The sequence below is a fragment of the Perca fluviatilis genome, chromosome 6 (assembly GCF_010015445.1).
Source record: "Perca fluviatilis chromosome 6, GENO_Pfluv_1.0, whole genome shotgun sequence".
Lineage (NCBI taxonomy): Eukaryota > Metazoa > Chordata > Actinopteri > Perciformes > Percidae > Perca > Perca fluviatilis.
This window is the reverse complement of record NC_053117.1, coordinates 1,522,095-1,539,764: the sequence shown is the minus strand read 5'-3', so window position 1 is coordinate 1,539,764 and position 17,670 is coordinate 1,522,095. Positions and strand designations below refer to the sequence as shown.

The following is a 17,670-nucleotide window of genomic DNA, read 5'->3' as shown; positions in this document are numbered from 1 at the left end:
GGACTCTTATGAATCCTGAAAAGTTTTGAGCCAGTTAGACAACGTACACTCGAGTTACACCCACTTCCTGTTTCGGCGGCAAAACGCACAAATTGGCCGCCCCGCCGCGGCCACGCCCTATGACAAAAAGTTTTTCTTTTAACAACTTTTCATCTTTAGGACTTTTGTTTACAGTTCCCTCTGCTTCTTTCTCAATGATCAGTCTTTTGCTCTCTCCATCACGTTTGCAGTCATGCTCCCAGCTTTCTCCTTTGCCCTCCCTGACTTTTTGCTTGCGATTCTGACACAGAAATCTCGCGTGGGAGGGTCTTACAGGGGTGCGTCCCCATTGGCTAATGAGTGTTAAGGTAAAGTTTGAGTGACAGCTCAGCCTCAGTGCAGGTAAACTAACGTTAGAGACTCAGAGTCTGGTCTGGAGGACACACAAGCCACTCCACAGCGGATTACTACAAGATTAATAAAGTGTAAGTATTCATAATATATATATATATATATATATATATATATATATATATATATATATATATTATCTGTGATCTACAGATAATAAGGACCCGAGCAGCATTGTGTATTATCAGGCCAATAGCAACCACAACAATTAGTAGTTAGCTGGATAATAATTTTTCCTAATAGACCATAATATAGCTACGTTACTAACCTTTAGGTTACCTGGGAGAGCATCGTAGCTCTGCTCGGGTCCTGCAGGTCTATACAGAGAGAAGACGATAATTAATACAGCTCCATTGAGTAAGGCCTCACGAAGAATACATGATTCCCATGGTAAATTATTAGCTCAGTAAGGTAGCCGGTGGCTACAAGTTTAACGGGGATTTCCACTGGATGCGTAACAGCTGCGGACCGGCACCGCTGCGTGTCTGCTGCGTGCTCCGCCGTCCGTCAATACCCACCGGGTCCAGATTTGTTGCAGAACGGCTGCGGCCATAACTGACAGCTGTAGTCACGAGGACCCACAAGTTCTCGCGAATTCAGGTAGAATAGAACCACAAAACCAACAACAGTTAGTTTCCATCCAGAGAGAGGGTGAAAACGACTCTGTGTTGTGTTTTCAAGGGGTAGTTGTTCCGGGAAATATGATCCGCCGTGAGCACGGTGTATTTTTTTTAAAAAATAACCGGATATTTATTTTGTTTCTGTGCTCAACTTCCGCGTACCGTACTATCTGCCGTGTGCTGAATTGCTGCGGAGCTCTCCGTCGTCCGTCAAAAATAGAAGCTCTGCGTATCTGCTGCGGACTGACGGAACTGGGACGGAGTCGGGACGCAGACGTTCCGCAGTCAGTGGAAATACACAGATTGACTTTAACGGAAACCTAATGACTCAGTCGACGTTCCGGAGACGTTCCGCATCCAGTGGAAATTGCCGGTTAGATAACGTTAGCAGTATAGCTAACGTTAAATGCTAACTTAAAAAAGCTTTACTAGCTAGCTAGCTAGTAACTTAACACAACGAAACAATAAATGTCTAGTAGCCATACTTGCAACGTAGATCACAGATAATATATATATATATATAATATATATATATATATATATATATATATATATATATATATAATACTTACACTTTATTAATCTTGTAATAATCCGCTGTGGAGTGGCTTGTGTGTCCTCCAGACCAGACTCTGAGTCTCTAACGTTAGTTTACCTGCACTGAGGCTGAGCTGTCACTCAAACTTTCCCTTAACACTCATTAGCCAATGGGGACGCACCCCTGTAAGACCCGCCCACGCGAGATGTTTGTGTCAGAGCAAAAAGAAAAAAGTCAGGGAGCGCAAAGGAGAAAGCTGGGAGCATGACTGCAAACGTGATGGAGAGAGCAAAAGACTGATCATTGAGAAAGAAGCAGAGGGAACTGTAAACAAAAGGACATAATATCAAACAAATAAAAGACCAATAGTTTACAACTACACAAATGTTTTGTTTGCAAGTTTTAAGTTATACCTTTGAGGTGACAATTTTTTTGCTTGAGTTAGTGTTTTTTGGTTGATACTTGAGAAGTTTTGCTTGGAATTAAAGTCACAAAACTAATGCCATACCGGCGCTCGGGCCCTAATAAAAAAGCAAGTCGTAAAGCAGTGAGTATTGAAAAGAGACTTAAATTAAGACGTGTGGGCTTCCCAGATCTCCTCCGGTAAGTTCTTCCATAGTTGGGGGGCCCGAGCAGAAAAGGCCCGATCACCTTTTAGTTTTTAGTAGGACCAGGAGTGACCTACCAGAGGATCTCGGTTATGTTATAGGCTCCTACGGGCTAAGTTCAGCTATATATTTTGGTGCTATCCCCATACGAGCCTTGAAAGTGATCATTAAAATGTTCAAATTCACTCTAAAACAGACTGGGAGCCAGTGGAGTGATTTTTAAAATTGGTGTTCTGCGTTCCCTCCTGTTGGGACTGGTAATGAGTCTGGAGTGTGGAGGAGGAACTGTTGAAGTGCAGAGTAACAAAGTTAAATACTGCAGCGGTCTCACTGTGCTTGTGTCCTCCTCAGGGCGAGCTCAATGGACACAAGGGACTCGTTCCTTCCAACTTTCTAGAAGAAGTGCCTGATGATGTCGAGGTTTTTCTCACTGACTCACCATCTCGATACCCCCAGGACACTCGGGTGTCGGCTGCACGGATAAAGACCAAAAGGGTACATGCTCCTTCGCAGTACTAGCCCTCTGTCATCCATTTACTATTTTCAGTTCCCTGTATCTCCTTTAGTACCGTGTCTGTGCGTGCGTGCGTGCGTGGCGTGCGTGCGTGCGTGTCTCATTGAAGTACAATGGGATTTCTGACTTTGGAGCATTACACTGTAAATAAATAGATGTCTAAGAAATCTATGAAAAAAAACAACTTTAAGACTAATACTTGACAGAGGTACTTTTATTTTTCATGTTTACTGCTGTGAAGGGGGGGAGGGTAAATTCTGCATTGTATAATACATGGATCGACTGTATTCATAAAGCATTCTCAATGAGCGTAAAATGGAGGGGAACGCTCCTGTGACTTTTTAACTTGTTCTGTCATGTCTTGAAAAACAGCAGTTAAACCTTTTTGCACATGCATATTCAGCATTCTGACAGATGCTTTATGAATATATTCTGTGTTTGATCTCGAATCATTTCTAATAGAGTAAAAATAGTTTTGTTGTACTGAAAGATGAACTATGTAGTCTGTAGCTTAGCATGTTCTATAGTCCCGATGCATGAATTCTTGAACATTTTATATGAAGATAAGTCTAGTGTAGTCCAACTTTTGTATCTGCTCCTGAACGCCTTGTTTTGTATATTGCTTTCTTGTAAAGTAGCACGCAGGTCACTTAGCCTATGTTGCCATCAGAGAATAATTTCAGAAGTAATTATTTACTAAATGTAAATATGTAATGTTATTTTTGTGTTTAACAAATAATGCAAATTGTTGAAATATCAATAGGTGTCATCAGATATTTCTTTGTGTACTAATTTGCCATTGTCATAGTGCAAACTGTTGAAATGCCATCACCATATATATATTTTTTTTATTTCTTTTCCTCACCCGCTTGGCAAAACAGAAGAAGAGTGTTCATTTCACACCTTAAAGGCTCTGTTTCCGTCACGTAAGTGAGCAACTGAGGATACCAAGATTACGCTCCCCTCGTCTAATGCAGATGACATGGGTACCCTTAGCTTCTGGTATGCAACATGTACTTTATATGACATTCCTTTTAGGTAGTTTTAGGATTCCTTTGTTTCACCAAAACACTAGGTACTGTTTGTTTGTCAGTAGGAGATAGTAACCCTAGCCAATGCATTAGACAAGAAGTATGGTATCTTCAGTTGTTTCTCTGAGTGTTGTACATGACAATGTCCGTCTCCTGCAATAAGTCTCCTGCTGTAACTCATGGTAAGCTAAAAGGCCATTGTACAATTACCCACAGTTATCAAAAATGTTTAGACTACTTTCAGTGCAGCATGGCACGCTGCATCCCAGAAAGAAATCCAGAAAACCTACCAATTCTATGCAAAATCCAAAGAAAAGCATAAAAATCTTTGATTTGGTTTAGCCGTTCTAATGTAATTTGGCTTTTTGCTCTTGCCAAATTTGGGACTCTTCTTCTTGTAGGCGAGGAATAATATTAAACGAGAGCGAAATTGCATTGTGGTTTTCAAATATGAGCTATCAATTAAATTGCCAACTAACTATTAGTTATTTATTTAAAGTGGGACTATGGAACTTTTGCTGAACAGCGGGTTCAAATGACAATTATGGGATAGCGCTGAATTGCTACACTACTTTTTAGCATCTAGCTAAAATGCTAAAACGTTGTTGCAACAGTAGCACAAGTGAAGAAGCGTGATGAAGTCAGACAACCTGATACCGTGATGTCCGCTATACAGCAATATTTCCCTAAAGTTAGCCAACATTTGCCACCATAAGCTCCAGGTCACACCTGAAGTCACTTTCTGAAGAATTCAACTTTTCATTTGCAAGTGGCACGTTTTTTTTTGTTCTCTCAAAAGTTCCACAGTCTCGCTTTAAACTCAGTATAATCAAATACTAAATGAAGCAGAATGATTTTGATATGTTGTGGTGTTGGAACACATATTGTATACATAAATATAGCCTCGTAAATGGAATCTTTGACCATCTGTCTTCCCACATTGCAATTTAAAGGAGCCTTTTAGCTCATGATTACAGAAAAGGAATAGTGACTAGTAGTTTCTCTGTAACCCAGTTGTATCAGTAAATATCTATATACATATATAAGGGGGAAGGAAAGTGAATGTGATATATGTCCCACACTCCCAAAATGCAAATGTATCCGTTTATGTGAGAGGAACTGCTCAGCCCTTGATATTCATTGTTGGGAAATGTTGTCACCTTACAGTGATGTGGAAGTTAGTCAATGTCATGCTTAAATTCTGTGTTGTTGTAGACTATTCCTAGCAGCTTCATAAAAAACAAACACTGTTTCTACATGACAGAGGGAGGGAGAAGCAGGGTGGAGGGAGGGAGGGAGCGTGTACAGCATATCTATACCTGAGTGCACAGGACAACATCCAGGGAGATAGACTTCAGAGCTAATGGTGGCCCTGCTGAGACAGAAAGGACTTAGGAGTAGGGACTGAGGTGTGAGAGACGGCTGGCTTTTTAACACCCTCAACTGTCCCTTACGGGTCTCCCATTAGGTTCCATTGGAAAAATCGGGTCCGCCCAGAAGAGCAGGCTCTCCCACAGTGCGTCCACACATCCCCGGCTCTGGCCCTGCCAACGTGGGGCCCGGCCGTCTCATCAGGGCCCCACCGGACACGTACTCCTCCAAAAAGAAAAAGGGACTGCTCTCCAAAGGGAAGACACTATTGCAAAGACTCGGCGCTGTAAAATAATTTCTTGACATACTTGGAAAGTGTCAACCACATCCTTGTAGTGTTAAAAAAGAAAAAAGAAAAGATTTAACTATAACGCAGTGGACAGGTGGCATTTGTGAGCTTAGCAAATGCTTTATTCTTGTACATCTGTTGTCTACTAGAATATTTGTATTTTGTTAACGGTATCAACTACATATTTTCAATAACATTTCATATTATGATCCCGAGACCTTGTGGTGTCGGCCGATGTAGTATCGAGCATCTTACCTCCAAGTGTCTGACTGATGTTCTGCTGTAGACGGAGACCAGGCCCGGGGCATTCTCCTTGTTGCACCTGATCAAGTCTGATGGCACTTAAAACACCACATGAGGAGTCTGACCGGCGTCTGTGTGTAACAGAATGTCATTCAAACACTGAGGGATCATCAAATAAACCTCGGGAGTCCATTTTGAATCTGAAGGAAAAGACCGAGCCTGGTAACGACCTCGACCTGAGCTTATTTTCAAAACAGCCAGCCATATGAACTGTACGAGAGGTTTGCATGCTTTACTTCAGCACATTCCCTCCTGACCCCTCGAGAGTGCATGCAACATGACGGCTCAGTACGGAACCTGGAGCATGCAGTACCCTTTAATTTGACGTGGCTGACTGGCTGCGCAGAATACTGTAGTGTAGAGTTAACTCCTACTCATCTGCCCTCTCTTAATTGAGAGAGACAAGCCCCCCCCCACGTCAGACATCTAAAAAAATAAATAAATAAGCACATACTGTACCTACTACAGGGTCTCTGCATTAAAATCAGCCTGAATGGAAGTAGATCCAACCTCCTTGTATTTGCCTTATAATCGCACAATGGTTAGTACTTTGCCCAGTAGAGCGTGCAGTTCCACGCCTACTATTCATTTAGGTCGGTAAAATCTGTTTGCAGATGTTAATCCTGACTCGTGACGTGCAGGGTACTGTATTGCGTGACTGTCGTGATTTCAATAGGACAAGAGCTTACACGTTACAGTCCAAGACTCCAGGTGTTGACAATGTCCATCATCTATAGTAAAGCCCAATACATTATTTTTAATCTTAGAAAACAATGAAGAAAAAAAAAGTCAAAATGTTCTCTGCATACTAATTTTTGAGGTTACTGAGTGAATGAAGGGACTTTTCTTTTACGTTCACTGTTTTTTGATGCCACACTGATGCACATCTGATTTAAAACTATATTAAACTATATTACATAAACAGGTTAATCTGTGCGATATAGCTATTGTATTGCATTTGATTCATAACATGCAACACTTTTGGGCTTCACTAGAAGACTAAAAGGTTTGACCGTTTTCACAGTAGTTAAGATTGAGACACAAGGCTACCTCTACGCTGCCTCCTCTGCCCTTCTAACCCCAAATCTATTAGATCTGAAAAATGTTTATTCAAGCCAATCGTGTTCAGCGTGTCCCGAGTTAGGTTGGTGCAGGATACAAGTACTGTAGATGAGAATATATACACACACACACACACACACTCACACACTTTAACGTAGAGTAGTGAATGTATGATGAATTGAAAGCCAATGTATTGTCAAAGCTGCCCAAAAGGATTGTGCAGATGTCAGTCTTTGTGCGTGAAATGAAACAGTCCACCTTTATTTCCTCCACCATTGTTTTCCATTTCATCATGTATTCGAAAAGCTAGCCTATTTTTTCTAAACACAAGAGTTGAACTGAAACTGCCAAAAAAAGAATGTATGCAAAACATTCTGTAATACTTTCTGTACAATTCTCGGCCGAACAGCCATGTTAGCCCACAGTACAGTAAACTGATTTACATCGTTTCCTATTTCTGGACCATGTTTTCAGACATCGCTTCTATTCATTTTGAGTGACTGTTGCTCTTTTTGTACTTTGTCCATTTGTAAAATTGTTTTTAAATGTTTATACTTGATTTTCAAACTGCCTTTTTTGTACATTTAACTTTATAATCAAAACAGTGCAAGCTTTCCCCATGGTGTCTTGAAGACCATATTGTTTAAAAGTCTGCAATTGTGTGCTAGCTTTATAAGAATTATCAGCCTATATTGATGGTTACAACTTATTGTGTGGGTGTGCATGTGCAATCTTTTCTTAGAAAAAAAAAAAAAAATATTCCAAATAAATTTGATATTTTGTAATTTTTGCATGTGTGATTTAACTCAACAAAATGACATGCCACACAAATGTTTATTAGAACCATTTAACAGCAATAACAGGACCTAGCTGTAGACCCATATGAACCTTACAACAGAAATGTAACATTTCAGCATCCTTTTACTCCGCGCGCTGTGGAGGACAGTCAACTAATCACCAGAAGACTCGCTTGTATAATTAACAGGAAAAAAGATTTCTGATTCACCTATAAAAAGAAATCTGCTGTGCTTGTTTTTTTACTCAAAGACAAAAGCCATACATAAACTAATAGTGGTAATGAAGTTTTATGTGAATACAATAACGACACAGACGGAAATATTTCTCATTTCAGGGCCGGCTTGAGTTAACTCAATTAAAGTTCCATGTGACATTTTACTCTGAACAATGTCATGTACTTAACAAAACCTCAAAAGTGTATTTCCAACAGCAGACAGGGTGCATCACTTATCATTTTAGCACATGTGCTAGCTTTAGACCTGGGGAATGCTGTCTTAGTTATTAGACTTTAATGTGTAAAACAAAGCACTTGAACTGCATAACTTGTTACACAGGGCATTCTGAGGCTAGAAATGCAAACAAACTCTTAGCACTGTCAAAACTAACTTGCATTTTTTTTAAACTGAAGAGAACTCATGTAACAAAAGTTTACATATGGTTTTTCACAAGGTGACTTAAGAGTCACAGCCAAACAGATAGCTTGTCTTTTTTATCCTTTTATAGGTAGAAGAGGAGATCATCCAGTTTCACACCGGGTTCCCTGTGGATGCTTTGACCCACAAGAAAGGCCAACTTGTGGGCGTACTGGCAGGGAGCGGGCACGCGGATGATCCCCTATAACACAAATGAAGAAAATAGAGCGTTTCAATTCTAAAAGCACTCTTGGACCTTCACAAGGGTACCCTTAACAAGATTTTTCAACTTAAACTTAAGACAGGGTTTCTGCAGGTATCAGCAAATCTCATTTCATGCTTTTTCATGCCGCTTTAAACTAATTTCATGCCCATGTCCAACTGAAGATACTTTCACACACAAATTGTAAGCATTTGACAATGCCAATTTTTAATATTTGAAAATCCAAATTGAACTGTCAGATGGCTCACAAGACTGTTTACAGTCATTAAACGTAACACAAAGTGCTTCACAAAATAAGAACACAACAGAAATACAAATATTTAAAACCCTGTTCACTGAGCAGCTCGCATCTCTGCCCTGCGGATCTCAAAACAACATGCACCGATAATTAAAAGTAATGAACCTATACTGCTTACGGCAGTAGGCAAATTCGCCAAAATCATGTCAACCAGTCCCAAAACTTGCATTTTCCCATTTTTTCCATCATTTGATATTTCCTCCGTTCTTTCGCCACAGCGTACACTCACACCATAGACCGTAGACTCACTCACCGCACGTTGCATTACAAGCATCCGGTGTCGCGACTTCGTGCACCAGCCGTAAAAAAACAGCCAGCCAATTAAAAGGTCAACCATTACGCTATACTTCCGATCAAAATTAGATTTAGATGTTTATATAATCAAAATAAATCGTGAAATTTTTTTTCTCAAGTTTACATAATTTTTAATGTCTTTGAACATCGAAGTTCATGCTTTTTCATGCCAGTTCATGCCTGAATTTTCACAAAATCTATTTACTTTTCATGCTTTTTAATGACCCGCAGAAACCCTGTAAGACTTTAAGACCTTTTTAATACCACCTCGGATGAAACGTTATGGCAAATTCACAGCCATATAATGGAAAATCTGGATTTTAGGCCCGAGAAAATAATTCTTTACTATTGTTACCTGAATTTAATATAACAATTTGTTATAACACTCCACAATATTTAATTCACAAAAGCTTTGTTAGGTGCATTTGTACTCTAACAACATAAGATAAATATTTGTTACATGAAGAGCTATGCTATGAAACTAAAAATACAAAATAGCATGATGACAAAATAAAACCTGTGCATTAAGAGGTATCCACCTTGGTATAAGATCAAATATAATGTAATATAATATGCCAATGTAAATGCCAAAAGCTTCAGAGTTTCATCCGGATCTGCTTTTTGCATCTAAAGAATGCTTGAAAGCAGTGGGGATAAGGAGTTGGGCCCCGGTTTGGTTTTCCTCACCCCAACGATCGGCACATCAGGGTGATGCCGTCAAATGTGCGTTAGAACGTTGGAGGTGTATCCATCGCTGACATGGTTCTCGCCATATATACCCAACCCTCACTCCATTGCTGTTGTAACTGATCAGGAACCTGCAGGCGGGTCTTCAGCTCCACCATCTCATTAGCGCTGAACTGACTCTGCGATCTGCTTGTCGTGCTAAGCTCAGCCACATTGCCTTCCCCCTCGTCTGCCAGCTGGTCCCCATCTCTGGCCACATCTTCAGACACTTGCCCATTCTAACCAACGAGCTAACGTTAGCTGGTTACTAACATGGTGCGAGATGTTTTGGTTCTTTCCTGACAACTGATTGAATTGCGCCTGAGCTTGCTCACCATGTCCATGGATTTATAATAAAACATGTGGCGTTATTATACATTCATGAGTCGCGCACACTCCATGGTCAAGAGTGTAAAGAAAAACGCCGACAAACCGTACCTGTACGGTCGTATAACATCCAAGTCACACCAAATGTAATTAATTGTAAAAGACACACAAAGCATTAATTTATGACGTTACGATATTTATTTAATCCCATGAAAAGGACAAGACCGTTGTAAATTTAATTTAATAATTCGTGAATGAAATGTAAAGACTTAAGGCCTTTTTTTGGATTAAATTTAGGAATGAGACTTTTAAGACACTGCGGGTACCCTGTTTACTATTTTATTATCAGACTACATGATGTTGGCTCTGATTAGTTGTTTGTAACTATAAAAAAGCCCACTCCTGTACTGAATTTTCAGTGCAATTGTAGTTAAGTTCAAACATTATTCAAAATGTTTCCAGACCTTTGGAGAAAGAGTACGGCCATGCAGGAGGAAACATTCACGTTAACACACTGATTTCAAAGCCAGCCTACCTGCCAGTTGAAGTACATGTGACACAGCTTGTAGGTAAGTCGCTGCATATGATCAGGCTTCAGTCCACTGGTGTCGTACACAACGTTGTAGTGGGTTGGGGAGACGCTTCCACTGCGGACAGCCTGGCTCACTATGTAGAAGTCATACCTGGCAAACAAAGCTTGCAACAGTTAACTTTTACTACTAAAAATAAATGAAAGACCTGCAGGAACAGATTTAAAAAACAAAACAAAAAAACCCTTACCACTCTGGACGGGTGACCTCAGAGTCAACGATGGTACCTGGTGGAGGGTTGGTCACTTTTCCATTTATGTGAGCGAAAAACCTGCTGCTGATGCGCTTCTTCACCACTACCACACTCAGCTTGGGCCTATGATGAGCAGGTGGAGAGGCTCCATCAAAAATTGGCAATTTACAGTATAATGAGGCTTGTACACATTTGTTTGGTGTGTGAACTCCCCCACTCAATTGATTTGAAAGAAATACAGAGGCCTACATCCAACCCAGAGCTCTTGGAATTACTTGTTTCAGCCAGCATTGTTCTCAATGTCATTCAAAAAGCAAATGGAGGTGTTGAATACAGGCGACTATGTTGTCAGCACATTAGAGATTTGACCAACTTTGGACATGAAAAACTCACACATAGTCGTGGCCCATGGACTTGATGGAGTCCATGATCTGTGAAACCTCATAGTTGACCACGCTGTGCAGCTGGCCGTCTCCCACTCCATCCCGGTACACAATGATGCGCGAAGGCAGGCAGTTGTTGAACTTCAGATAGGCCTTCAGTGCAGCTTGAAAACAAAAAGTGATGACTGTTACGCCAAAGATTGTTGATAGAGAATTAACATACGTATTACAATGAAAAACATTTGTAGAATTATTGAAAGCAAATTACCACTCAAGGCCATCTTCAGTCCATCCATAATTTCCTGGCCTTTGTGCTGCAGAACGCACTTTGAGAACCACCTTGACAAAGAATTTAGAAAAGGTCACGCAACTTATGGTTGTACTATGGCACAAAAGACAGGGAGGTCACTAAAAAACTGGTAAGCAGACCTGTGCAGATGTCAAGCACAACCTTATTCAGACTGTAGACCAAAGTACAGTATGGGAAGAAACTGTCAGAAACTTACCTGCTCATTCCTTGGTTGAGGCTGGCCACTAGAGCTCCGATGGACCTTTTCCCAGCAAGTGTGTCATGGTAGCAGTCAATGCCCACAATCATCAGTTGTTTGAGCTGCACACAGAAGTGGGACAAGTTATCAGTACAGTGGTCCAGCTCTTTCCGAACCAGCATTTGTCATTACTTCTCACTTGTTAATCTTTGAACAGACTCAAAAACTCTGAAACTAATGAATGGTTCATCACTCCATCATCTTTAGCCTTGGACACAGACACATTTAACTAACCTAGATCTGTGGAGAAACCTAAATGAGCAACTTATGGGTACAGCTATAAGTAAGTGATTGACTCATTTGTACGTCTCAAATATGGGACATAAGCAAACATAAAGCCCCCAAAACAAGATTGAGTGAAGATTGCAAACCGACCCCAAAATGGATTCATCCACTTGAGAAATCTCATTTACTGTCTGTTTTAATTGACACCATGATATTAGTGAAACATTGCACTGTACCAGTTTCATTCAGTCAGATATCATAGATAGATATCAGTTTAATCCACCTAAGAACTACTTTGGTTTATCCAAAACGCCAATGGATGGATGGATGGATGGATAATGTCTAAACCAATTAGTGTGCACACCACTTACAGGGATTTCCACACTCCAGAGCTCTCCTCCCATCTTACAAGCCATCTGCAGAGCAATCTTGGTAGCCACAGTCATGAGTGTCTGAGGTTTGCTTATGGTACGGGAAACCACACACTGGCTGGGAACGGGGCTGTCCACACAGAGGTACTTCTTGACGCTATCATACTTGTCCTTCCTGTTGCTGGGGAGGACCACCACCACCTGACAGAAACAACTGGAAGGTCTCACACTGCTTTGACATGACACGTTATGTCTCAAAAGCATTAAAGTTCATCCATAATACATCTATATGTAAAGTTTGAAAAAAATGGAAGTATGAAATTATTCAATGATAGTCGGAAAATATATATAGTCAAATATATTGAATTAAGTTTGAATATATCAAATGAAACTTAATATTGAATGAGAGATTATTAACACTGGTAATTTGCACATACAGGTCAAAACAATACTGGTAGCCATATTAAATAATAGTCTAGATTAATAACAGAAAACACAAGATGGCGCCAGCACCTTGAATGACAGACTTCATTCCATATATTCTCAGTGTCATTCTACATTTATACATTCACTCTACATTTTATATATCTCGTACTAGGGCTGTTCGAACAAATTCCGAAAGTAGAATATAATTTAGTAGTAAAAAAAAAAAAAACACTATTTGAATGCTGAAATTACTATTCAAAAATGTGATGTTGGCAAGCGTTAGCTAATCTCCCTCTTCTTGCCTTTGCATACCCGCATGTGAAAACGAGGAGTGAGAAACAAGGCATTGTGAGGTCTTAGGATCACGGAGCTACTGTTAACTAGAGAGTAAAGTTCAGTCCTTCCAGAAAACCGCTTTTGAGTTTTTTTGTGATTGTTGCGGGCAAAAATCCTCGATTATGCGGCAAGTTTTTTGTAAAATATGCGATGGAACATGCGGGATATTTATGCAATTTTATGCAATGAAAATGTGGGAACTTGCAAAAAAATGCGGTTTGATGAAAAAAAGAAAAAGTGATTCCCAACACCCTGCTTTTTTTAAACTTAATTTCCAAGATTAGTTTACAGATATTCAGTCATTGCAATAAGTAAACAAATAAGATACAAATATAATATTAAAGTAAAAATAAAATAGGCTAAACTGAGGGAAATAAAAGATACAAGAGAGACTTTCAAAAATCGTTAATAGACAGCAGGAGGACCTAAAGAAATTTGAGTAGACATCAGATATTAAGATAGCTTTCTTATTGGATACCAACTTAGACTCAAAGTACATGTCAAATTCAACCTCCAACACCTGCTTTTCGATGATGTTCATGTCGTGTAATTACGTGACTTCATAACGTTCCCATGGCAACAGGGGAAAATGGCTGCTCGTGTGAAGTAAACGCAACATTTTTTGAACTTTCTGCTAAAATCTGTGACTTTTTGCAACGAAAATGCGGGGATTATGAAATCATGCAAGCACCGCGTATTTTGCGCGGAAAACGGCAGTTTATGCGGCGAAAGTGCGGCATATTTGAAAAAAATGCGGCATTAATATCCAGACTTTGGCTGATTATGCATTGAATTATGCGATCGCATAATCGCGTTTTTCTGGAGGGACTGAACGTTAGCACAGGGGGAGTGACCGGCTGCGGAAGGACTGCAGAGCGAATTATAGAAGCTTAGCTGGGAACATCACGGAGTAAAGTTTGTGAGCTGCCTAGAGCTGTCAGAGAGCTTTGACTTCATACATTACCTTTTAATATCTGTATTCTCAGTAATGTGACAATCTGCAAGAAACCTGTTGCTTATAAATCACTGAAATAGTATCAGCACAGTTAGGCTTAGTTATCAATGCTGTTAGCATCGTGGTTAACACTTGTTGTCCGCGAGGCCAGATGAAAACCCCAAAACAAAGAAATAGCAGAATCCATGTCATTCTTTGCTTTACAACATATATAACGTTATCAGTATTACCAGGATAACTATATAAATCACTTAGATGTGTTTTGAAAAGCAAACTATATCATTGCTTAGAGTGTGTGTGTGTTGAAAACCCCCCAAAAATAAAATGTTTACAATATTTTGCTTATATATTAATTAGGGCTGTCAATCGATTAAAAAAAATTAACTAATTAATCGCACAATTTGCTGTAGTTAATCGCGATTAATCGCATTTTTAAATTGAGACTGAAGCTTGTAGTAATGGATATTTAAATAATGCTAAATCACTTAACTTTACAAATATGAAGAGAAAACGAACAAGGAAAGGTTCTGCTAAGTTCAGAATGTTTAATATCTTTCAGAACAACAGCAGCAACAATTTGGCTTATTTAGTCCTGCTGAAGGCTGCTGAAACGGCTAGAAACTGTCCGACTTGAGAGCAGATTTTTGTCACCACCCCCAATATTAGCCACATACCTAATATACCATATTCTGAATAATATACGTGTGTGTGTGTGTGTGTGTGTGTGTGTGTGTGGTGTGTGTGTGTGTTGTTGTTGTTGTTGTTGTTGTTGTTGTTGTATGTATGTATTGTGTGTATGTATGTATGTATATATATATATATATATATATATATATATATATATATATATATATATATATATATATATATATATATATATATATATATATATATATATATATATATACACACACACACAATCTAGGCAGTACTTAATATCATAAATATTATAATATACATAGTGTTTAATCTGAATGACTAAGCAAAGCACATATATCTAAACACAGAAATGCACATCAATATCAATGTTACACATTAAACCAGTAATCCAAAACCACAAAGGTGTATGTTGGCCTAAAGGGAAAACGTTGAGTGTAGTTTTAGATAGCGACGCTGTGCACAGCAATCCATTACCAATGTAAAGCGATTGCTACATTCTTTCCTTCCAGCACCGCAACCAGGAAGTAGCTTGTGTGACAGTGAGACGCACCAATTTCAAACATTTACTGGAATATAGTCACGGATACTATCGAGTCGACAGCGTTTAACATCAGACTGCAAATAAGGTTTTATCAGCGTGACCAACGTAACAGTTATCAAGCAAACAAATCGCGCACGTACATATCGGCAGCACAGCACTGCGCATGTAGCGAAACAGCAGCTTACCGGTGGCGCATCTCTCCTGACGAGACAACATGTCGGAACTAGTACTCTGTCCCGTTTATAGCCCGTGCTCATTCATTTCTGGATTCTAACACCTCATCTTTTTTCTCTTTTGGGATCTTACTGGTCCATGTTTCAACTCTTGACTGGCCCGTAGGCCTACTTCAATCAGGTAAATCCCTCCTAGAGTAGCGCCGCCTGCTCTTATGGAGACGTATTACGTTTCTCAGCCGCCACATGAAGTAAACAAACAGAGCTGCATTAATTTCGTTAATTTTTTTTAACGAGTTAAATATAAAAAAATTAACGCGTTAATTTTGACAGCCCTAATATTAATCTGTTTTTTGCTTATACTGATCTGTTTTTGCATTTTATGACAGAAAGGGCTTTTATTGAGAAACTGAAGAGTGTAGGAAAGCACCTGGACAGATAAGAGCAAAGGCAGAAGCTGCGGCCTTGACGGGTGCATGCAACTGTGTGCGCGCATCTTGAAGGCACGTGTGGCCATACACAGCACACGAGCTGTAGAGTTCATGAAGTTCATTACTGTACGTTTTTTGTTTAGTGTTTCCTACATTACCTTACAAGGAAGTACATAAAGTACATCCCTTTTGATAATTTTGGGAGGAGTAAATGATTTTTTTGTATAAATATGAGTGTTTTTGCCGAGTAGCTGGCCCTTTTTCCCTTTTGGGCTTCCTTCGGGCTCTTTTAGCCGAGCGCTTTACGTGGCATCGGGATGCCATGAAGCCTTCTCCATCTACCCTTGCACTTTCTGTTGCATTGGGAAACATTCATTATGCCTCTCAGCTGTAGAGGGGTTCCCTTGCGCTCGCTGGGTGCAAGGGAGGAAAAGAAAAAATACCATCTCTGAGAAGCGGCTTTGAATACCTCTGTTAAACAGAGGCCAAAAAGTGCTCTTTTCTCTTATTTTGCCCGGACGCCTTTTGTTGCTGGGGAAAGATTTATTTGCCCTCCTTGACATCGGAGAGGAGATTACCTGCACTCATCTGAGTGTGGGAGAGATGGGAGGAAAAGAGGAGCGGCTTTAAATACCTCTGTTAGAGCGGAGGCTTTATCTTTATTTTTAGTTTTATTTCTATTTTGTAAAAGGACCACTTGCTTTTAAGTTCTGCTTTTGTCACAAAAATAATAAAAAACACCTGAGTCAGACTTTGGACTAGGGGACCCAACTTTTGCCAGTTCTTTATTTTCTCTGGGATCGTCTTGCCCGCTGTTAAGCGGGGAGGGTTTCCCCCTTACGGGGGTTAGGTTAGGGACTCCTCTTTAACCACCTGTGGAGAGTTGCGTCCCGGCGGGGATCGACTTGGACACGCAGACCTCCTGTTATCTCCTAGTGGGAGTGCATTCCCCTACACGCACAGCCTGGTCAGAGCCTCTGAGCATCCCCCTCTCTCAGTCCAGCGACGAGGGCAAGGCGGGCGTCCTTGAGAAGGAAGGGGCCTCCGTTGACCCTGGGAGGACGGCTGAGACCGTGAGTACTAAAGAAAAATCATTGGTTTTAAAGATCCCCTCGGGCAGTGCTTGTCATATACAGGGGGATAAGAGCCCGTGTTTTTGGGGACATCGCTTTCGGGTTCCCTGATCCGGGCGAGGGTCTCTTCTTAAACGGAGAGCGTGTGTGTCTCTATAAACTAATCAGGGAAGCATCAAAAGCAACTCCTTTTTAGTATAGGTCAAAACATCTGCCCCGCTGACGGGCAACTGGCGTTCGTCCGTACGGCTGAAGAGGGTACGAGTAGGGCCGGGGGTTTTCTGAGGGGAAGGCAATAAAAGGGGTTGGCTCAGCCAAAGCGAGCGACGCCTCAGTAAACTGCCACACCGGTCGACACACTATTGTTAGTTTATGACAAATCGTTTCATCTGTGCTTTCTATCATTATGTCATTGTGCCAAACGGAGCACAGTTAGCGTTTACAACAGAGCCGCTTCACTACACTTGCTAAATAATGTTTAATTACAGAGTTCTCTGTTGATTTGTGTTCGTCACTGTGTGCTTGTGGTGGAAATTTTATGTAAACAAAGTTGCATGCCAGAAATGCAATGCGCCGTGACCTAGGTCCCCTTCAAGGCCAGGTTAATGTTGGAAGTCCCACTAGTGGACATAACGTGTAACAGCAAAAACCACATGCTTATAGTGGCATTGACAATGCATAGGCCTGAGTGTGTAGTACATATTACCAGGCTGCATTTGAGCATTAAATATTCAAATATTA

At 40.4% G+C, this 17,670-nt stretch overlaps 2 protein-coding genes across 26 annotated transcripts in view; one reads left to right on the top strand and one right to left on the bottom strand.

The window, feature by feature from the left end:
• rimbp2 (RIMS binding protein 2) overlaps positions 1-7,712 on the top strand; it is a 125,996-nt gene extending 118,284 nt beyond the window's left edge. For 23 of the 24 annotated variants that reach the window (XM_039803396.1, XM_039803393.1, XM_039803395.1 and 20 more), the window contains 3 exons: positions 2,508-2,651; positions 3,552-3,596; positions 5,170-7,712. In XM_039803396.1, coding sequence (XP_039659330.1) covers positions 2,508-2,651; positions 3,552-3,578 — 171 coding nt within the window. In that variant the 3' untranslated portion in view covers positions 3,579-3,596; positions 5,170-7,712. Of the gene's footprint in view, positions 1-2,507; positions 2,652-3,551; positions 3,673-5,169 lie in introns of all 24 variants that reach the window. The other variant, XR_005639501.1, reaches the window with a different exon arrangement.
• Positions 7,713-7,792: 80 nt separating this feature from the next.
• piwil1 (piwi-like RNA-mediated gene silencing 1) overlaps positions 7,793-17,670 on the bottom strand; it is a 30,383-nt gene continuing 20,505 nt past the window's right edge. For both annotated transcript variants that reach the window (XM_039803421.1, XM_039803422.1), the window contains exons 15-21: positions 12,335-12,535; positions 11,697-11,800; positions 11,459-11,529; positions 11,201-11,354; positions 10,805-10,930; positions 10,560-10,707; positions 7,793-8,358 (exon numbers count right to left, since the gene is read on the bottom strand). In XM_039803421.1, coding sequence (XP_039659355.1) covers positions 8,242-8,358; positions 10,560-10,707; positions 10,805-10,930; positions 11,201-11,354; positions 11,459-11,529; positions 11,697-11,800; positions 12,335-12,535 — 921 coding nt within the window. In that variant the 3' untranslated portion in view covers positions 7,793-8,241. The remainder of the gene's footprint in view (positions 8,359-10,559; positions 10,708-10,804; positions 10,931-11,200; positions 11,355-11,458; positions 11,530-11,696; positions 11,801-12,334; positions 12,536-17,670) is intronic.